The sequence below is a fragment of the Thamnophis elegans genome, chromosome 7 (genome assembly GCF_009769535.1).
Source record: "Thamnophis elegans isolate rThaEle1 chromosome 7, rThaEle1.pri, whole genome shotgun sequence".
NCBI classification, from domain to species: domain Eukaryota; kingdom Metazoa; phylum Chordata; class Lepidosauria; order Squamata; family Colubridae; genus Thamnophis; species Thamnophis elegans.
In genome coordinates, this window is record NC_045547.1 from 25,855,391 (window position 1) to 25,879,297 (window position 23,907).

The 23,907-nt window shown below is 39.1% G+C and overlaps 1 protein-coding gene across 1 annotated transcript in view; it reads left to right on the forward strand.

The window, feature by feature from the left end:
- The window catches only part of BTBD11 (BTB domain containing 11), a 205,440-nt gene that overhangs the window by 146,619 nt on the left and 34,914 nt on the right, over positions 1-23,907 (forward strand). Inside the window, 2 exon segments of the mRNA XM_032220930.1 lie at positions 5,878-6,082; positions 18,221-18,373. Of these exon segments, the coding sequence (XP_032076821.1) occupies positions 5,878-6,082; positions 18,221-18,373 (358 nt within the window).

The following is a 23,907-nucleotide window of genomic DNA, read 5'->3' on the forward strand; positions in this document are numbered from 1 at the left end:
TATGGAAAAATCACAAGGAAGTTTCACTGTATGTCAGCAATTTGCACAACATCTAGAAGATTTTATGAAATGTACATACCGTTGGATTTCAACATAAGAAAAAGTATCTGAAAAAACTAACCCAGTTATGAAGCTCAAAAGTGGGCACATTTTTCAGTATAGATTCTTCAGACAGTTTAGATAAAAATGCTAAAGCACTGTTTTCTTTAACAGTGATTTACGAACTAAATTTATTCAACATGTTAAACCATAAACACGTTTAATGAATGATAATGGCTGGGTTTATACAGCATATGAAACCAACATACATTATGGTTTAGTATGATGTGCGAAACCAAATCTATTAGATTAATTAGAAATTGTATTTAGAAATGAACCAAGTTCTAGAGTTATTCAAAGGGAGAGAGAATATTATCTCTTTCAGTGTTCTAGATCTGTGATGGCGAACCTATGGTACGCGTGCCACAAGTGGCACGCAGAGCCATATTTGCCAGCACTCCAGCCCTCAGCTGATTTTCAGCTTTCTGGAGGGCCGGGGGAGGCTGTTTTTGCCCTCTCCAGGCTTCAGGAAAGCCTTCGGAGCCTGGGGAGAGCAAAAAACTGGTCCGACGGGCCAACTGGAAGTTCAGAAACAAACTTCTGGTTAATCCATTGGGCCTATTTTTTGCCCTTTCCAGACTCCAGAGGCTTTTCTGAAACCTGGGGAGGGTGAAAATGGTCTCCCCCGGCCCCCAGGAAGTTCAGAAATGATCCATTTCTACTTTCCATAGGGCATCTGGAATTGAGGCAGTTTTCACCCTCCTCAGGCTTCAGGAAAACCTCCAAAGCCTGGAGAGGGTGAAAACTCCTCCCGGGCGTGGGGGGGGGGGATTGTGTGTGTATGCACAGTGCAATAAAAATTGTTCTGTGCAGGAGCCAAAAACATGATGGCTGTATCTATGGCGCCACTTGGAAAACCAGTTTTGGGGTGTGGCAGGCCTGGATTACTGCCGGTTCCAGCGACCCAGGCCACCAACCACTACGGGGGGGGGGGGTGTCACGCACACATGCCCAGATGGGTGGGGTGCATTCCATTATGGGGTGGGCACCACTCAGTAGGATCAAAAATGAACTCTAACCTGTAGCTATTCACTTATTAACCTGACTTTTGCATTGTAGAAAAATTTACTGTCCCTCAGGTCCTTAGTAAGCCTAGGAATCACTTAGGATTGGCAAGTGGGATGAAGTTTCATGGGCGCAATGTCATCCTTCTGCCTTTCCCCATATTTCATTAACCAGGCACAGGATGGAACTGACCACCAAGTGCATGGGGGAGGTTTTAGAAGCACCCTCTGGAAAGTCTCTTTACTCATTTGATGGTGGGGTGGATCATTTTAACAGGTTCACCCTGTGGAGTTTTGCAGCCTCTGCGATGTGCAATTTGATGAGGAAGGGTAATGAAAGCAACTCATTGTGAAAAGGACAGTTGTTGATATCCTTAATTTTCAGATCACGATTTCTCTGCAATAGAGTAAAGAGCAAGTTCAGTGGGTACCTTCCAATATGAGATGTGGCTGCATTTGTAGTAAGCCCAAGGTCATTGTGGAATCTATGAACAGCACTAATTCAGTTCCCCACAGTATGGAGGTTGAAGAAATGAAAGCTAGTAAACTTATGAACTTTACCACCAACTCAGCTGAGTTCCAAAGGCTCAAGAAAGGCAACTGTGGGGCATGCAATTGGTTGATATATCAGCAGCAAATCTTGCTTATCAATCTAGCTCAACTCCATGACCAGCATCCATTCTTGTCTGGTGCAGAGCTCCTCATCATTACAAGTTCTCCTACTTGTCCTTGACTAGATGACTGTTGCACTCCAAAATTTGGAGTTAATTTTGTAGGTTGGCTGCCTATAGGATTGACTTTGTGCTCAACAACCCATTGAGAATTACAGACTTCTAAGAGACATAGGATTCATTCTGAGCATAGTAATTTCCTACCAGTAGGAAAAGAAAAAGGAATTCTTTAAAATGAAAGGTTTGAGTCGAAAGATATTAGGGAGTGAGCAGAAATTACAGTACGCTGGAATCACAGTGGCTGTTTGCTTTTTCTTCTCTAGTATTCCCTCCCTTTTCATATCCTTGGTACACATTTCACAAAGAGCTAGCAGTAGCTATCTGTCTATATATTATCAAGCTGTTCCATAGCTACATATAGACTGTTGTTCATTAGACTGACGTTCCCTATTCTGGCAGCTAGCAGGCTCAAGGAAGAATTTGACATTCTTGCTCAAATTCCTGTGAGCTGCAGTACCAACCAAACCAGAGGGCATAAGGATAGGAAGATTTCTGTTGATTTGCATTAAAAGAAATCCGAGAGATATTCAAAAAATAAAATAGATGAGTGGCTACAGTCCATGTTTGTTCTGAAGTATGCTGTGACACACAGAAACAAAAGGGGGGGGGGAGAAAAGATGGAGGAAGATGTGGACCTGAACATTTTTTTTACCATGTATTAGGCTGTTTAGAAAATTTGGGCCTGAGATTCAAACCCAATATAGGATTGAGAATCAAATCCTTGCTATTGTACGATAGCCAACGGTGCTTAAATTGTTGCCCCTCACAGCTTCTTCACTTGCAGTTATTTGTATTAGCATCACTATTATTCAAAAAACCATGCCACGTTGCATGGAATAGAGTGCTTGTTAAGCATTTCAGGAATCTCTAGAAATCTCAGTTATGCAATCCTAATTTTCGACAGTTAGCAGACACAGAGAGAAAGAGGAGACGCTCTTAAAATAAAGGGGGGAACTTGGCCACATGCTTTCTGTCACAAGCAAAGCAAATATTATGTGCCGCAATGAATTTCTTGCCAGGCACAGCATGTTGGAATGTGGCTGCTTTTGCTAAAGAAAATCATCTGCCTCCGAAAATGTGTTTTATGAATAATGCCATTATTTTCTGTTAAGAAAACGATGCGGTTTTATTTTCCAGTTGGCAAGACTACTTAGGACAGGGGTGGCTCCTTTTCCATCTGTGGACTTCAACTCCCAGAATTCCTGAGCCAGCCAAGTCCACAGGTTGTAAAGAGGCCATAATTCCTCATCCCTGATTTAGAACGTATTTTGTAGAGGAATGTGTTGAGTAAGTAGATTAGTAGATTTCTCAGCATCTTTGCTTAATGTCATATACTGTATGTATTTTCATTCTATATTTTACTACATTCTTTCTCTTAAAAACAAACCAATCCTCCAAAATAATCATCTAACACAAGAAGTAAGAAAATGATTGAGGACTGTCAGCATAACAGGGGGGAAAAAAGACCCAGTTGGCAATAAATAATAAATTTGATCCGTAAATCAACTTTAAGACCTCCCAATAATGCATAACCCAATAAACAGCAGCATAAAAGCTTTTCTGCCTCAAAGGCCTCTGGAAAAGAACAGTGACTTGGCCAGGAGTGGAAAATGACAATATTAGCAATGACTAGGCATGGTTATTTGTTGAAGGCATTGTCCATGCTATTGTTCACAACTGAAAATACCTCATTTCTTTTACTTCACGCTGGACAGGTACAGAGATCAAGGCAGTGAGATATTTATAACGCAGAGGAGATGACACACAGGTTCACCTAAAATAGCTACCTATCTAGATCTGAGATTAGGATTTCAAGGCAAAAACAACATTTTAAATTGGGCCCAAAAACTAACTGATCACAAATTGATTAAAAATAATTAATAATAAAAGAGCCAAGGTGGCGCAGTGGTTAAATGCAGCACTGCAGGCTACTGCTAGATCAGCAGGTCAGCGGTTCAAATCTCACCGGCTCAGGGTTGACTCAGCCTTCCATCCTTCCGAGGTGGGTAAAATGAGGACCCAGATTGTTGGGGGCAATATGCTGACTCTCTGTAAACCGCTTAGAGAGGCCTGAAAGGCCTATGAAGCGGTATATAAGTCTACTGCTATTGCTATTGCTATAATGTCATTTAATTAACCCTAGAATAATATAATATTTTAACTGGTTCTTGGCAATAGATAAGTGATGGCATTTAGAACCAACAGAAGTTCTGTTTAGGAGTAACTATGTCTCCATTTTAAAAATAACATTCAGTTATGTTTGGCATCATAGATAAAGAACCAAATCATAATTTCTATGTGTATTAAAGCAATTTCGCATCTTTCAATGCAAGCTAGAAAATATTAGGAATTAAAAGCCTCTACTTTCTAAGAGATGTAATTTAGGAGGGCACCAATAGCATAATTCTGCAGCAATAAATGATATGTTATCTAGATAGTCCATTCCATGTGTCCCAGAATGACCTAGTTTGGGTTAGTCTATTGTAGAGAAAAGGATTGTTTCCTAAGTGGAAAACAAAATAAAGGCAAAAGGTAATGTCTTCTTTGAGTTGGGGAGCCTTTAATGACTACCCCAACCGAATTGTACAGGTTTTTCCAGCAATAGTGCAGAGGTCCTTTGCCATTGCCATTGCTTTCATCTACCAAAGTATTGTTGTTATTTAGATTATAGCCACCACTCCAAAAAACTCTGGATAAATTACAATATATTTGAATGTACAGTTAAATGAACTAAAAATATAACAGCAAAATATAACAATCTGAACAAGAAAACATTGAAAACAGTAAAGAAAACACAACACTGACACCCTAATCTCAACCTCTCTAAAGAGTTGATATTGCCTGGGTACAGAATCAAGTCTTAAGGGATTTCCAGAACCCAGGAGACTGGCCACCACATATGTCTCATCTGTGGAAGATACAAGATTGTTTGTAAGTTCAAACATATTCAGCCAATGCCATTACCTGCCGAGATGCTTCTGGAGTATATTTGCATGTTCTGAATGATGCAGTCATTCCTTTTTTTATAGTTGTGGTGGGGTGAGGGATATCTTGCTGTTGTTTAGAAAGAGCTTGAAAACTTGGCTGTTTGCCTAGAACTCTTTGACAAGGTTGAGTGATGTCCCCTTGCATTATATGTGTTTCTTTATTGTTTCTATCCAGCTCTTGTCAACTTTGCTTTCTCTTATTTTCCTATTTTTGTGTCTTAGTGTTTTATTTTCTTATTTAATGTTTTTTTTTACTTTTGAACTACCCAGAGTTTTTGGGAATTGGGTGGCATAGAAATTTGAATAGTAATCTGAAGCACCACTTGAACACCGTTGGCATTGACAAAATCATCATCTGTCAATTGAGAAAGGCAACTTTACTTGGAACAGTTGCATCCTGCCACAATACCTTTAACACCACAAACAACAATTGCTTATCTTAGGTCTTTGAGAAGGACTCAACAGGTGGACAATAATGCTAAATCCATTGTAAACATCTGGCTGACTATGTGACCAACCATAATAATAGGGAATTGGAATTGGAATTGGAATTAGTTTATTTGTATGCCGCCCTTCTCCCTGAGGGGACTCAGGGCGGCTCACAATTCAGGGGGGAGGGGATAACAAACAAGTTATAGACATAAGACAATACATTATTAAAAGAAAGCACAACAGTCATACCATTCGGGCGGGGTTAGGGTCTTTAGCCCCAGGCCTGCTGGGACAGCCAGATTTTAAGGGCGGTGCGGAAGGTCTGAAGGGTGGTGAGGGTACGAATCTCCACGGGGAGTTCGTTCCAGAGGGTCGGAGCAGCCACCGAGAAGGCTCTCCTCCAGGTAGTTGCCAGCCGACATTGGCTGGCTGATGGAATTCGGAGGAGGCCTAATCTATGCGATCTTATCGGTCTAGTGGAGGTAATTGGCAGTAGGGTAGTATTTCTGTTTCTTAAATCTCATGCTGACTATAACTTTCATGCAGTTCATGCATTCTCTGCTTCTATACGTTGAATAAGTTGAATAAGAAAAGCCACTTAGTGACTTGTTTGCTCCTTTTCAGGTGACCTGGTGTCTCGGGCAATGCACCACCTGCAGCCGCTCAGTGCAAAGCAACATGGCAACACCACTCCTTTGCATCATCGGCAGGGGTCACTCTACTGGGAACCGGAGGCCTTGTACACGCTGTGTTATTTTATGCACTGCCCACAAATGGAATGGGAGAATCCCAATGTGGAGCCTTCCAAAGTCACACTACAGACAGAAAGGTAATATTTATGTTGAATGGACCCACAATTTCTTAATTACTGTATTTACTCAAAGACATTTTTCTTTAAGGTTTTTTTTTTTTTTAAAAAAGATTAATTAAATAAATATACTCTTAGTAACTCTAAGACAATACTTTCCTTTTAAGGGTACCTCATTTAGAAAGTAAATCTTGTCTTTTAAGTAAATATAGTATTTACCAAATGTTGGCTAAGTACTGTAGGTTTCTTGACTCCATCTATTTTGGTTGGAGTTGCTTCTTCTTACTGGAATACATTTTGTTTGCCATAAAGCCCTCTGTGGCTGATACAGAATATATCAAAAATGACATCAAGTGGCCACAGGCTGCAGATTGGTTCCAGATGTCTCTTTTGGAGTGATCTTCTCTCTATATATTTGGTTGCTTGGCTGAGTCTCTGAATTGGAAAGGAAACTTACTGGTTCTGTTTGTAGTTTTTAACAGGTTTAACAGGTTTGGTCTTAAACATATTTTTTTTTTTACACATTTAATGGACTTCTGTCATTGTAATTTGGGAATAGCGCCTGAATAATCATCAAAAGAATAAGTGTCAGAGAGCAGCAGATAGCTAATAAAGTCTGTTAAGACATAGAAGTGACATTGAACAAGTCATCATTCATATTTTTTTTGTCCGATTATATCTCAAGGTCCAAATCTATGATGCCTTTAGTCAAATTTGTTCATTCAGCAAAACTGTTTTCAAATATATGTTTTCTGCAGGGATTTCTTGTTTTCTCAATTACAAGAATCTATTCTTGTGCCTTTAAAGGATCTACTGAAAACCATCCATTGAAACATTCCTAATTACTTAGCAGTTTTGCATCTTTCCTTGTTATTTCTTAGTATATTTTTCTTAGTAATAGGGTTTTTATTTTAACACATGGAAAAATCAATATGATTGCCTCTTTCTTGAACTTCTCTATAATGTCCTGATGTAACTTCATTCTGAATTGTGTGTGGAACCATTGAATTGGTGGATTCCCATTTGCTTGCTTCTTCTTAGTAAATTTAAACCAGCTAGAATTGGTTTCTCACCCTTGCACTTTTGTGAATCCATGACATCAGACATTCATTCTGTTTCTTCTTTTCATTGATGTATAGTTGCAATCCAGAAATTAAATTACTTCCCCTTATTCTTTGCTACCTCCTGCTATTCTCAAAACAGAAGATAGTGGTTAGACTTCAGTAAACATACTGTAGTAGTACATTGCATTGAGAATGCCTGAATTACAGTGATTTCACACCTTATATAAAGTAGTCATCCCAACAATCTCAGAGTAATACTCAAGATAAGAAATGTCAATACTAACATAGTATATTGAACTTCAATATATATTGCTACTATCTACTATATATTTAGTGACTGTAAAGTATACTAAGTAATGTATAAGGCACAGGAGTGATCTAAGAAATTTAGAGTGGACATGTAGGAACATTTAATTTGCATATATTACCATATTTTTCAGCGTATAAGATGCACCGGAATATAAGGCACACCAAGATTTTGAAAAGGAAAATTTAAAAAAAAGTTTTTGCACTCTGCAGATGTCCCAAAAACGGCCCATTTTTGCAAAAACTGGCCCCTTTTTTCCAAAAAAAAAGGCATAAATAGCCTTTAGGGGGCTTGCATAGTGCTCCTGGGGGATGGAAGGACAAAAACAAGCAAAGAATTGCCCATTTTTTGCAAAAACGGCCCTGTTTTTTGTTTAAAAAATTACATGCATAGCCTGTAGAAGGCTTATAGAGGGCTCCTGGGGGCTGGGAGGGGGCAAAATTGAACAAAAAGTGGCCCATTTTTCGCTCATATCTGCCTTCCCCAGCCCCTAGGAGCTCTCTGAAAGCCTCCTATAGGCTCTGCATGGCCATTTTGGTGAAGGGGGCAGGGTTTTGGGAGGCAAAAAAATGCTGTATTCAGTGTATAAGATGCACCTAGTTTTCAGCCTCTTTTTTGAGGGGAAAAGGTGCGTCTTATACTCCAAAAATGCGGTATATTTCAAATTGCCATCTCTATTTTTATACCAATTTTACAACACAATACCACCTCAAAAAATCTGGCCAGGTAAGTTAAAAAAAAATGACAGACAGTGACCTTATTCCATAATCTAGTTATGTTTTACTGCACATTATGATAATTTTAGCAGTTATGAAGTAATTGGAACTATATTAAAACCAGAGGAAGGTCTGTTCCTTTTTAAACCTATTTGACAAATTCCCTTTCCCTGGAAAACCACTTTAGGAACTGTGGTAATGCGGTTAAAGCCAGAATAAGCTTTCTGTATGGTTGCCAGGAACTTGTGGTTGATTTGGAAAGAGCAAAGATTCTTTCTGCCGCTTAATCAGATGAGTCTTGGTCTTCAGCACCAGAAATCTGGAGTGCAGAGGATTGGAGAGGCCCAGATCTCTTTTTAATGCTTTCCTTTTTAGCTTCAGTTCTCATGCAGCCTCACAAATGTGATTGGTTAAAATGGTTTCTATTAGTACTTTCCAAAGTTTCTTTTGTGTTTTAGTTTCTCCAAAGAGATATCATTCTTTCAAGCATATGATTTACTTTCATATGCTCGCACTTTCCTTTCTCAACAGCTCATTTTTCTCATTTATTTCTTTTTTGGGGGGAGGGGTGTTTAGATGATGGAATTGTTTTATATTCCTGATTTTATATTAGAAAGGAAAGAAGGACGGAAGGAAGGAAGGAAGAGGAAGAAGACAGGACAATGTCTCATCCCCAGCATCAAAGTTCAATACAGCTGCTAGTCTGGTTGTTTTCCATATGTGGATTGCTTTTCTGTTTCACCCTAGAGAGGAATATATTCAGCTCCTCCTCTATTTAAGTTCTGAAGATTGAATGTGAAAGATGCACATCTGCATCTCTTGGTTGCTGATGCCCATAACCATTGAAGGGTATAACAAGTTCATGTAAAATGTTTCCTTTCTCTCCGATCCCGAGGGTGCTTTTTCAAAAGGCAACTGGGCTTTGGTTCTTCTTCAGTTTCTTCTGAAGAAGCTTCTTGGATGAGAAGCGAAATGTCTTCAAGAAAAAACAAAAGTCCAGTTGCCATTTGAAAAAAAGCATCTTTGGGACAACCATGACTGAGAATCTTCATAGACATTTCCCTACAATCTATTTAGATTTTAGATTTAGATTGTTTATTTGTATGCCGCCCTTTTCCCTGGGGGGACTCAGGGCGGCTCACAATCCAAAGGAAGGGGGGAAAAACACACTTTTACATATAAGACAATACATGATTAAAACGCAACATTCATACCATTCGGGCGGGTTACAATCTTTAGCCCCAGGCCTGACGGGATAGCCAGATTCTAAGGGCTGTGCGATTCTAAGGGTGGTGAGGGTACGAATCTCCACGGGGAGATCGTTCCATTGGGTCGGGGCTACCACCGAGAAGGCTCTCCTCCGCGTGGTGGCCAGTCGGCATTGGCCAGCGGATGGAACTCGGAGGAGGCCTAAACGATGAGATCTAATGGGTCGTGTGGAGGTGATCGGCAGTAGGCGGTCTCTCAAGTACCCAGATCCACTACCATGGAGGGCTTTATAGGTGGCAAGTAGCACCTTGAAGTGTATCCGGAGATCAACAGGTAGCCAGCGCAGCTCACGGAGGATAGGTGTTACGTGGGTGAAGCGAGGTGCACCCACAATCGCTTGCGCGGCTGCATTCTGGACTATGATTCTGTTTCTCCTTTGCCTTGGCAATTGCTTGATTTGTACAGTATCCATCGCTTTTCTATATCCAGTGCTTGAGTGTTCTGGAGTTCTTATAGCGGATTTTGGATTTGGTTTGCATGCATAAAGCTTTCCATTGTGTTCACTTTGAAGCTCAACTCTTCTCTTTAGACCCCTTGAGAATTAATGCTGAATTCCCTCATAAAAGAGTCTAGAACAGTGGTTCCCAACCTTTTTTTGGCCATGCCCCACCTAAGCTTCTCTAAAACCCTGATGTCTCCCCTGTGACATACAATTCTTACTTTACTCAAAAAGTGAATTCTACTTACACGGAGAAAGCCTAAAAGGCCATTAACTTGGTTTAAACAAGGTTCAAATTGCCCCCATGGTGGCTCCACATTAGGAACCACTGGTCTAGAACATGGATGTACAACCTTTTGGATTGCCTGGGCTGCATTGAGTGATGAGGAATCGTCTTGGGGTGCATTTAAAATACATAATATATTAATGTACATAAATAACATAATAGTGTTAAAAGTTTACAATCTTGTGGGGCCACGTTACTAGCTGTTGAGGGCCACATTTGGCCTCTGCGCTTTATGTTGGACGCACCTGGTCTAGAATCTGGTGTGACCTTTTCCCACAATTAGCTGTTCTCAAGTTTATTCTTAATTCTGCAATTATCAGTCTATTATTGGCCCCATGGAAAAGTTAGAAGTAGAACAGTGTAATCTTAGTGAACAATCAGTGCTCGGTAGACATTCTTTCTTTTTGAAAGATGCTGCGGCAAAATGCTAGGGTGGAAATTTCCTGTTCTCTGTGATTTCACTTACAGTTTGCCTTATATGGATTAACTAGTCTCGGGATATTTAATCTCTCTACTTTTTTTCTGCTTTGTGCATGTTTCTCCTTTCCATTCACTTAATAGTGGAAAGACAAAAAAATACATTCAAGCAGAGAAGATTTGCAGTGCCTTAATACAAATGGATAAAAATCATGTAAATTTTTAAAAAAAATATTTTATCCTAATATGTAAGCAAAAATAGTGATGGTTAGAAATGCAGTCTGAAACATTTTTATTGTTCAGTTAATTCATTATTTTCACTTTTTTCCACTTCTGGTCCTCATAGAAAAGTTCAATATTTGGCCTGAAAATTGAACTTTTATTACAGTTGATCTTATTGTAATCTTTCAGCCAAGGAGTCTAACCATTTCCACTGGGCAAATTGATTCTTTTGAAAGGTAAATGAATTCAATCTTAATCTGCTCAGTGAAAACCTATTTTTGGAAGTTTATTCAGTGGAATGGTGATTTTTTTTTAAGGTTGAATATTAACAGTTGTAAGCATTCATTCTTAGGACCATTTATAGTCATTTTAACTGAAACGAGACCTTATGACCATTAGGTCATCTTTTATTAATATTAAATTACCTAGAGATAAACAAAATGACCACAGGCTCGCAAAAAAATGGGAGTGGAAGTGAACTCCGACTTCCTGCTGGCTTCCCCATTGACTTTGCTTGTCACCATTGCGTGATTGTAGCCAACTGTGGCAGCATTGCAGCAGTCAAACGTTTACAAATAAAACAGGTTTGAAATTCCTGAAATTTGAAATTCCATGGGAGTAATGGGTCCTGGATTATGTACGCATTCTTTAAATTAGCGCATTTGATGTTCTTTGATTCAAAAATTGTTGCCCTATGATGCATTGTTTTGGCTAAATACGAAGAGATAACCATACAGGAGAATTTTAGTAGTATATCAATTATTTTTGTAGTAGGTCAATATGACTAAAATCAAATTTTGGTTATTACTCTAACGTGGTAATATAGCAAAGTTCCCTCAAAAGAATATAGAGGTTCCTTAAAGAGCTATGAAGCCTAGTGGATATCCGTTTGTGTTTTCTTCTTCTTCTTCTTCTTCTTCTTCTTCTTCTTCTTCTTCTTCTTCTTCTTCTTCTTCTTCTTCTTCTTCTGAGATCCCTCAGCCACCTTTTATGAGATAACTGTACCAATGAAATATTTTATCACCTAATACTGTAAATTCTTAAGAACAGATGGGGCAACCATTTGTTGAAATAGTATAGGGTTTCCTGCCTGAGCAGGAGGTTGGACTAGCAGACCTCCAAGGTCCTTTTCAACTTTGTTATTCTGTTCTGTTAATTCATTCCATAGAATTCTTTTCCTGTTAATGTCTCAATGAAAATGTACTTTAGTAGTTCCTGTATCGGTGTTAATTTTACAAGGCTACATAAAGTACTTTCTCTCTAGAGCTCTAACCCCAAAGTCCTTGTGCAAAAAATATATTATTCTGCAGGCTTTGAATTTGCTGCTCAAGGTTTAATTGACTCACCCTTCAGTTTGTCCCTGACTTTTAATTTTCAGCCCAAGGGTTAATGTGTAGAAAATTTATGGGAGTGTGTGCAGCATGCTGAATATTGACTAACTCCATGTAAAGCCTTAACACATATTGCAAGCATATATATTGCATTGATGTTCCTTAGTCTCCAGTACAGTATACACTGTAAAATATGGGAACAAGATGTTGAGTAGTTCATAAGTTAAAGGGCAATAATGTTGGGAGAAAATTTAATTATCAGCAAATCATGGTGACAAAGTCTGAAGATAAAGATAGTGAGAGACACATAGAGAGATAAACAGACAACCACAACCATACCAGCTTTCTTTTCAGATGTATTGGGGATGCATGGCCAAAATCCAAGACATCTGGCAGACACCTGGTTGGAAAGCTGGTCTATACATAATGCATACAAATATAATAATAAGTTTATGCTGTGAATATATTGGAAATGGCTAATTTCTCCTTGGACATTTTAATGAACATAAACAAATCTGCTTATACAATAGAGAGAGAAGACACTGTTCTTATCGCCTTCAAACACACCCAAACTTAACCACCACAATCATCTATTTCCTGATAACTTCTTGAAGAAAGAAAAAAGAATGAAAAAGAGCAGGAAGAAAAGTAAAACAAGGTTTGGAGAAATGAAAGAGGAATCACAGGAACAGGAAAAAAAAGGAAATATCTAGAAAGCAAATGAGCACTTGACAAAATAGCAATAGCACGTAGACTTGTATACCACTTCATAATGCTTTACAGCCCTTTCTAAGTGTTTTACAAAGTCATCACATTCCCCCCAATAATCTAGGTCCTCATTTAACAACCTTGGAAGGATGAAAGGCTGAGTCAACCTTGAGCTGGTAAGGATCGAACTCCCGGCAGTGAGTAGAGTTAGCCTGCAATACTGCCTTTTAACCACTATGCTACCATAGAAGATGCTTTATGTCAATGGTGTCCAACCTTGGCAAATTTAAGATCTGTGGACATCAACTCCCAGAGTTCCCCAGCCAGCCATCTTCAATAGGGTGGCCTTTGTCTCTTAAATGCAGAAGGACTGCTGAATCTAGTCCTGATGTGTTAGTTCAGAAGACAACAAAGACCATATTTTGGACAGAGAGGGTCACTGATTTGAAAGAAGGATTAAAGAATCTATGCCAAAATTGAACAGCCCCCTCTCAACAGAGGGGGGGGGGTACAGCATCATCTATCTCCAATCTACAACACAGTCCTTTCAACAATACTAAGAAAACTTCACACCAGTTTGACCCTGCTGACACAGATAAACTTCCAGGTGACCTTAAGAACCTGCTAAAAGACTCGCTGTCTGCAAGGAGTATAAATCCTTCCATTCCCCACCATCCCGTCAGAGCTGAAGAAGCTTCTTGGATGAGAAGCAAATCATCTTCAAAGAAAAAAAACAGAAAGTCCAGTTGTCTCGGGGGGGGGGGCACCTTTGGGACAACCATGACCTGGATGACTGGAAATCTCCATAGACATTTAGCCAAAGTTGGACACCTCTGCTTTATACCAAGACATATGATTGATATATCTAATTCAGTGTTGTTTAAATCGAGTAGTAACAAATCTCCCCTCAGTCAGACAGAAGCCCTTCTCAAATACACCGAAGATGTTGGAGACTGAGTGAAGATACATTTCTTCCTGCAATGAAATGGGCAGATGGATCCTCAAGTTTTTAAATTTTCTGCAGTGGATGCTTCTAATTTGCTTTGTACAATAGGCTTCTTGACCCAGCTTTAAGGTAGCACTTAAATGTTCTTGCTTAATCTCAAAGTACCTATGCAAGGTAGTTCTTAGATAAGAGACTATTAGGAAATTCCACATTTTTAGGCCAGAAAACTGGATTATGGAGAATGGGAGAACAGAACACTTTTGTATTATTGCCAAGAAGTTGAGAAGTTGAACTTTTACTTTTATCTCTTTCAACATATTCTCTTCTTTTTTTACTTCAGTAGACAAGCAAATTACTTTGCAACTTTGTATAAAATATATGTATTTATGAATAATCTTAAAAGGTTTTCAATTGGCCAATCTCATTTGATGGCTGAGCTCTACCACACAATTTTCTCATTGTTCTTAACAGCAGTCACAAACTTCAAAAATCCTCCCAAACCAGCTGCGTCTCATCCTTTGAAACTCCTGCTTCTCCTTCCCTAGAGATAGACCAAAGCAAAGTCATTCTGTTCTTGTGGCTGAGGGCTTTTTCATTGGACAAACTGCCTACCTGACCAAGCTAATATCCATCATGATTACACTGAATTAAAAGAGGAAAAAAGGCACATTTATTCCCTTGAAATGTTTGTTGGGCTAATACATTTTAAAATCTTCCTGAAATGAAAGTGGTGGGAGGTTTTTGGTTTTTGGTTCTTTCTTTTCTTTTGCTTTGCTGCTTCTGTCTTTGTGAAGGACAAGGAGAGAGTCAATTGTTGTTCACAGAGTACTAGAGTGTGATTGTGGGAAGGTGTGAACTTAGCAACTAGCAGCATTGATTGAATAGCTGCATAAGAACAAGCTCAGTAATCAGAGATAGTCACAGGATATGACAAGACAAAAGTTAAGATAGTGGCCACGTTCAGAGCACATAAAAATGGATGGTGTTTGCATTGTTGAGGGCACCGTCTTGAGTTTTGTGACCATGCTTTGGAAACATTCCTCTTAGTTGGAGAAAGGATGTAGTGAAGATACTCTCTAGGGTTCACCGACAAATGCGCGCTCGACAAAAGCGCGCCGACAAAACTGCAGGGAGAAAACCGCGAGTTCGAGATCGTGCCGACGAATGAGTGCAGAAGCCTGCCGACAACAGGGCGCAGACAGAAGCGCGCTCTTAACCTAACCCTAACCCTAACCCTAACCCTAACCCTTACCTTAACCGTAATCGCGCTTCTGTTGGCGCTCTTTTTTCGACGCTCCTTTGTGGGTGCGCTGTCTACGTTGTGGTTTTATCGCCACGATTTTGTCGGGCTCGCTGTTGTCGGGCCCGCATTTGTTGGGTCACGACTCTCTAGAACACAAGTGTCAAACTCACCACATCATGTTGCTGTCACATGACATTTATGACTTTCCATTCACGGAGCTGGGGTGGGCGTGGCTGTGTGTGACGCATCCGACCCATGTGCTGCCAGTTCGGCACTCCTGCTCTAGAAGTTTAACTCTAGGCTCTAATCTAAGATCTCCAAATGGTGAAAACAAGGTGTGGAAAATATATGTTGGTTTTAAAGGTAGTTTGAGATTTGCAAATAGATTACATTATATGAGCCAAACTTTTTGAAGAAAGATAACCACATACGTTATGAACCTTGCAGTGTAAAACTATAAATAAAAATAAAAACTTGATTTAATCTTGTTGATTGCTAAATAATTTACAGATGTAGCCCTAGATTCAATCAGACTCTCCAATATATTAGACATAGGAGTTACATTTTTTATTTTTAGCATTCTCGTGTTTCTTTTTCTTCTTTACTTACCCATAAATTTATAGAATTATTATTAGCCCAAGAAATTTTAAAATAAAGATTTCCAATATATTAGACATAGGAGTTACATTTTTTATTTTTAGCATTCTCGTGTTTCTTTTTCTTCTTTACTTACCCATAAATTTATAGAATTATTATTAGCCCAAGAAATTTTAAAATAAAGATTTCAAATATCCTAATGATGTTAGGAAATAGTTAATCGATACACACTGTGTATCACACTGAGTTACTATTCAGTTTTCACCCAAATAGAAAATTTTTATTTCTGAATCTTGGAAGAAAATACTGAAAGTTTGGGCTTCGTTGTATGATGTTTGATTCATTTGCTGGTGTTGCCTGAATCCATCCATCCATCCATCCTTCCTTCCTTCCTTCCTTCCTTCCTTCCTTCCTTCCTTCCTTCCTTCCTTCCTTCCTTCCTTCCATCCTTCCTACCTACCTACCTACCTACCTACCTACCTACCTACCTACCTACCTACCTACCTACTCTTTGAATAGGCATCTCTGAATGGTCTGGGAATGACCCCCCATTTCTGGAAGAGCAATCTTCTGGAATAGGAAGTGATCTGCAGCATTCTAGATGTAGTCTAGCTAAATGAAAGGCTGTAGGAGCTGGTGAAAAACAGGAATAACGATAGGAAGTTGAATATGACAGTCCATAGTGGGAAAGAATTAATGTTAATCGTCATAGAACACAGCAACCAGTCATGAATCAGTCTTACTTTAATGATTTTTGTCAGGTTGCATGCCAAACCATAATTTATAGAGATGTTTCATAGCACACTAAAAGAAATCCAAAGTAACCACAGTATCTTGTAATAAAGTATGTGAGCCATTACGTCCAAGATGGGAGGAAACAATGAAATGATTTGAATGGGGAAGAGTGAGTGGTTGGGTCACATATTGAGGAAAACTATAATTTATTTTAAATGGGCTTAGGGCTCAGACATAAAACTCAGCAAGCAATACCATTGTGAGAGGTGCAGTATGAATAGATTGGAAAATTAGGGATCTCTTGCTAATTGTGCTTTAGGCAAGACCAGAAAAAAAACATGGAGAAAATATGCAGTACTGAGTGATGAAAAACATTATGCAATTCAGTGTAAATACTGGTGCTCTGGTCCAGAAAAGCAAAATTTCCCAAGGATTATGCAAGCTGTGATGCTGCTAAAAGATTCTGGTAAGGGAATCCTTTCTGAGTAATGCATACTGTAGTAGCTACAGTATTTAATTCCTACAGTGCAGCTCCTACCAGTGAATCCCTTCACGTCTGCATTGCCTTTGCCTTCACGAGCTAAGTTTCAACAGGAAATTTCAGCATGATTAATTAGAGAGTGAGCTAATAAGAGGTATTGACTCAGCTCATAATTAGTCTGGACATTTCTTACTGCAGATTATGCTGCTAACTATTCAGCTGATTTCCTTTGCATCATTTGTCATCACATATTTATTGTGATCCCCAGAGAGTTATCATATATTACTCTCATGCCATATCACCAGATGTTTTTTATACAGGCTGAATAGGTAGAGTTTAATAAGCTGCCTCTTTGGAGTCTGCAAGATATGTCTGTGTGCCTCCCTTTTAAGTAGCTAGATCAAGCCCTAAGCCCTTCTTTTGAATTCTGCTTGTATTTTCTGCCCTGCTCCCAAATCCTCCTGTATTTGTAATGAGAGAGTGTAACTCTTCTCCTCCTGCCCGAGGAAGGACAGGTTGCAGTTCAGGAATTAAAAGAAGAGATTGCTGAATTCTGACATAGGAAACTGGTGGCTATCATTCCGAAATTTATTTTATTCCAGAGAACTTGCTCTGAATTGCAACTTCAAAAGCAAGATATCACTTTATTCATGGAAAATATTACAACCTTCTCAAGATCATTGGATTTTTAGTATCAGGCAGATGTTGTATTTGGGACACTGAATGTTGAGATTACGCAACTTTCAGAGTTAATGTTCCATCATTTTTTCTATCAGATTGGTTGAGAGGAAGGAGGGAGATATCCTATTACTCAGGTTCTTTGTTTATATCTGAAAAAGAAACTTTGATAAATACTGCCTCTCTGACTGTAAAGTAAATGAGTAGCTATTTTGACTGTGAGTGGGATTGGAGTAAAAGTGTGCAAATCTCAAAGGAAATACAGATGGATTGGAAAATAAATCAGAGATTCATGTGCAAACATTTTGGAAATGTTATTACAGGGAAAGAAAGCCAATTTCCGTAGAAGAAAAACCATATTTTTTATAATTTAATTATATACTATTATTTTACAATAACCAGTCATTGGAAGTTGGGTGGTGTACAGGTTGAATAAATTATTGGTGCTAGTCCACTATATCATAATAATTATAATGATCCAGGTTCTTGGGAAATATTGGATAGGTGGATAAAAATACCAGGTCCAGTCTAAACATCTGGTTGACCATGTGACTGACCATAATAACAATAATACTTATTGGTATAATGTAGCAGTAGATTATCATTGCTGTTATTGCACTGTTTGCTTAACTGCATTGTTAAGAGCTTTCAGCGTGTCTGAGAAGCATGGACAGATCGTGTTTTGCTCAGGGAAACCAGCTTCTTTGTTTTGCTTTGCAGGCCGTTTATCGTGCTGCCCCCTCTGATGGAATGGATAAGAGTTGCTCTGGCTCATGCCGGGCACCGCCGCAGTTTCTCCGTGGATAGTGATGATGTACGACAAGCAGCCCGGCTGTTGCTTCCAGGAGTTGACTGTGAACCTCGGCAGTTAAAGTAAGTCTGTGCAAAGCAGTGGCATGATAAGATGAAGAAATTTCTGTGCCATTAACAACCCAGGACAAGAGGTCAATTGCATATGCAGATCCGAATCTCTTTACATTTACTTTTTTTAGCCGTTTCACAAAATGCATTTCTTTCCATAGAGCAACTGAATCTGTGAGACTGATGTGCTTGTATGTTTACCTGGATCAAGCCTTAAGCCTTTCTGTTTGAGTTCTTGTTTGTTTTTCTCCTGTGTTATCAGATGGCCTCCTCCTTCCGAGGGACTGAGGTGTTCATCTCATTTAGCTCAATCTTGCTGTGCCTGTTTGCAAAATTTGGAGCTTGCTGCTTCAAAGGTTGTAAAATCATCTTCTTCCTCTTCCTTGATACAGCTACAGCCCAATTTGCACTTAGCTCCTTCTATAAGAATTTGCTTTTCGTGGGGCTGTCTTTCTGAAAAGATGCAGTGTTGCTATTAGTTTGGCTTATTTTTAATGTAATAAATAAAAGGCAGCATCACATCTAATAATTTCATCATGCCACTGTACCTTTCATACGTTGGGTTTTATAAGGAAGGCTGTTGCCATGGTTCTCACATATGTGGAAGTTTTTAAAAAAAAAAACAACATAAAAGTTGATGTATTTTGCATTTTGAGAGATTTTACCCCCTGCCCCCTTACACAAGATGACCTGGTGTTTGGCTTTAATAATTTGTGAAGGCAGGAATTATCATGGGGTTGCTGAAGACCCTCAGAGCAAAACAGAAATGACAATTTGGAGGTCGTCTTTGGGGACCAGTGATTTCAACCAAAAACAAACATGGATATTTTTGTCAAGATCTTCACAGTCTATTACAAGATCTCTCCCTTCACTGTTATGAGAAAAGGATTGTCTACTGTGTATATATTAGCAGATTTCAATATTTCTTGTATCAATGGGGAGGAAAAAGACTTCTAATGAGGTTTTAAAGCATAAGACATAATATATGAAAAAAAATGAGAGTTTGGATTATGGGTGTTAGTATGTTATTGTTTTTGCTGTAACCTTGATATTCCTTAAATCACCAACTGACAACTAGATACAAAGTAAGGGAAACAATAATGTCAACAATGTATTGTATCGTAGTATACAGTGGTTGAGAATTCTTGTTGGTTTTGTGCCTTTAAGTCAGTGTTGACTGCCTGAACTAATACCTGCAATTTTCTTGGAAGAGGCGGGCCATTGCCTTCTTCCGGGAGGGAGGGGGGAGAGGGAGGGAGGGAGGGAGGGGGAGAGAGAGAGAGAGAGAGAAAGAGAGAGAGAGAGAGAGAGAGAGAGAGAGAGAGAGAGAGAGAGAGAGAGAGAGAGAGAGAGAGAGAACTCACGGGTGCCCAGTTTTTAGCCTGGTGTATTAATCATTGCATCAAAATGACTCTTCAGTTGAGAGCTGCCCTTAAAGCAGGAGGTTGTGGATTGCATTGCGTTGAGTGAATCTGTGATGTCACCAAAGTGGGCAAGACTGGATCCAGGACACTGGATTGATTTCTCTTTTGAGGAATAATCCTGCTTTGGTTTATTTTATTGTTTTTACATGTTAGGCTTAAAAGATGATTTATACCATTTTAATGGTCATTTTCCACTGAAAAGGGAAGAAAATAATTCTCAATAACTTGTCAGTGTTTAGTGCCATAGTGTTTGGGGGTCAGCAAGAATAGCAATAGCAATAGCAGTTAGACTTATATACCGCTTCATAGGGCTTTCAGCCCTCTCTAAGCGGTTTACAGAGTCAGCATATTGCCCCCAACAACAATCTGGGTCCTCATTTTACCCACCTCGGAAGGATGGAAGGCTGAGTCAACTCTGAGCCGGTGAAATTTGAATAGTCGAACTGCAGAACTGCAGTCAGCTGAAGTAGCCTGCAGTGCTGCATTTAACCACTGTGCCACCTCGGCTCTTGTGGAGCTTGGATTGAGACTGCAAGCCACAATTTGTCATTCCTATTTTGTCTCCATGTACGTATAAATATAAACACATACACACACACACGTGTGTGTGTGTGTGTGTGTGTGTGTGTGTGTGTGTGATTACTACAAATCTTGGTAAAAACCAGTATAGCTACCCTGGAAAAAAAATCAGAGTCAGCAGTCTAATATTTATAGCTTATAAGTGGTGAACTGTGAAGCTAAGTAAATAGTCAACGTCAGATTTTATTTATATTTCAGTTAAAATATAAAATATTTCAGTTAAAAAAGTTTAAACTCTATTGTTTATTGGGCAGTCTCAGTTCCTGTAGAATAAACAGAAATTTGCCAGAATTTTGCTTATTCCTAATATATGCAATTACTTATGAGAGCTTGGTGTCATGTTCATATTCCAGAAATCCCTTGTTCAAATTTAGTTCTTTTACTAGAATGAGATGAACTTCTCTCCCACTAATCATGATGATGATGTAGCCAGAGGCTGACCATTGCAATAAATTCCAAGTTTCTTTGTTCTTTCTGACAAATGAAAGGAAACTGTTTCAAGGGAGATTTGCCACTCCTCAATCAGGAATGTAATATTGCCTTGGTTTGAAGAGACAGTCTGTGTTTCTTGCTCTTCCCTCCCAGCTGTTATCCTATTGAAAGCATGCTGGTTTGATAAAGAAGTCCAAATGTTGTAGTACTCGCCTGCCAGCAGTTTTAAAATAATACACAATTGCCACCATGCTTGCACATATTCTCTCTTTTTCATCTTTCCCCCTCTTAACTTGGGGAACAGATGTTTGTGTTTAGGCACAAAGGGTTGGATCAAAACAGTTGTCACTGGTGGCTAAATACTGATTGTCTGGCAGTTGTCTATGCTTGGGTATTGACCAAGAAGACCAAGTCTTGAGTGGTTTAATAGTCTATAGAGGAGTTACCATGGTAGGAGGTTAGCACCTACCCACCCCTCCTAGAAGAATGAAATATTCTAGGAAATATTAAAAATGCAGAATATTATATTTCCCTCGATGAGAAAAGGAGAAACATGTTTTTAAAGACAAAGCAGCTTCCTGCAGCTCCCTGCCCCCTCCTTCAGCTCCAGGGTGATGGGATTAAGCCATGGCCCTCAGGACATGATACGATTAACTCTCTACCCAACTCTACCACATGGTGCCTGGGAAGATTACATCATTCAGCAAGAGTCAACCAAGCCTGGGACTCAGGACAGCCTACAGAGTTGCCCCTGCATGGCCCCATGGAAGTCTGACAACTAATCAGAATACAAGCTCAAATTCAAAAGCCCAGAGAGGGTATGAAACCAGGGCACTCTAAGCATCTCCCCCGCCCCCGGACCTCAAACCATGTGATCCTGTCCATCATCAATAAACCTTCTTGCAAAGCAACTCCCATGAATCCAGTTTCTTTTTCTTCACTTGGAATTGAACCCAGATGGACATTTCTTCCAACACCATGATGTTGTCATAAGCCCCAGATAGCACAGTGATTTAGTAGGATTTGAAGGTGATGGATAATGTTTTAGATTCTAAGGATAGCATGTAGTTGGGTGACTCAAGAATGGAAAGAGAATAGACTATAATTGCTATATATTTATGAAAAAATACATATGTGCCTGATTCCTTTATGCCTTCCACACTTCCTGAGAGTATCGTTTGGGTAGATATAATGAGCAAGCTGAAAGTGACTTAGGGAAAGCATTAGTAACCCTACTGTATTTAAATAAACTAGGAAGAACAATAAAATAACACAGAACCAAATAATACAGTAAAACAATATAGTTTTCTCCAAATTAGTTTCAATATCCCCTTCCTATGCTTTTCTCCTTGAGCGTCCTTATCAGCATCTCGAATTTTGACTAATTCTCTAATTTCAGCTGTGAGAGCTGCAATAATTAGGGACAAAAATATCACCCCAGTGTGTGGCTGTAAACAAACTCCTTGACAGTCCAGCAGTCTCTGATGCTAATGATTCCAGAGGATGAATAGGATTTGAAAACTTCCTTGATAGGAAATTTATCTAGATATTCTTATGTTTCATTGCCCAGCCTGACATGCAGTTTTAAGACTTTCTGAATTGAATCAGTGTAGCAGAAGAGTGGTGAATTGAAGCTGTTGCACAAACTCCATTTCCCAAATATAATTTGCTTCCTCTACCAGAAGAAACAAGATGCCAATATATTTCCTTAACTTTTATGCAGTTTGTATTAGATGTATTAATTTACTAGAAATTATGTTCAATGCATCTGGAAGCCACCAAGTTGGAAAAATGTTGTATGGAAGCAATCAGATGCATGAAATGTGCATCATCTTGTAGGTCACCTGGGCTCTTAAAAATAATAAAGATGAATTTACTTTCAAGATGATTCTGTTGCAATTTCCCTGTATAGGTCAATTATAGTCATCATAAGAATTAATCATCGTAAGAATTAATCTAAATGTTATCTTAGCTGCATGTTTCTTGCCCAGGTTGTCATATCCTACAGGCACCAGAGGTGGTATTCAGCCAGTTCTGATGGGTTTTGAAGAACCAGTAGCGGAAATTTTGAGAATGGGGAGGGAATGGGGATTTTGCAGTATCCTTCCTTTGCCACACCCACAAAGTAATGCCCACAGAACTGGTAATAAAAAAAATTGAATCCCACCATGGACAGACACTTACCAAAATTGTTAGTTCAGGCCCTCCAGTATTGCTTAGAATTTAGCTAGCAATGGACACAAGTTTTATTCATCTCCCTTTCTACATTCCTGATCTACAGTAGTTCAGTCCTTCTCTGCAATATCTGCCATCATAATAGCTATGCTGCCACAGATAATCCTTGTAATAATCCTTGATTTAAGGAAGTTCACTGCTTCCATTCTCTGTCTATCGGCTCGTCATAAGAGACCATCCAGACAGAAACCCAATATTTTTACTGTTGCCTTTGTTACATTTGTGTTGTATTCCTGCTGATTATTTTATTTATTTATCAGCACAAATACAACATATATATGTATGTATGTATGTATGTATGTATGTATGTAGCTAGGTAGGTAGATATATAGATATAGATATAGATTTAGATATGTGTGTGTGTGTATAGTGTGTATATAGTGTATATAGTGTGTACATATATTAGTGTGTGTGTATATATATATATATATATATATATATATATATATATATGCACATACACACACACACACTACACCCACACTACACACACACTACACACACACACACACACACACACACACACACACACACACACACACATCTTGTTGTATTCAGGTCTTTTCCCAGTTTTTGGCTAAATGTATGTATGTATGTATGAATGTATATGTGTGTGTGTGTGTATGTGTGTGTGTGTGTGTGTATAACATTTCGGCGAGGTCTCACTTACCATCTTCAGGCTGGGTTTTGGGCTTAAAGCATGGTCAGAGTTGCAGTGTTTCTATAAATCTTGGTGGGGTGTGTGTGGAATGCTGGCTTTGTTTCAGTAAGTGGAATGATTGGTTGTGTGGTTGTATCATGATTGGTAGATTGGTGCTGATTGGTGCTGGCTGTGTGTCCGTTGTTGTTTCATGTTATAATGGCCTGGGTGGTGAG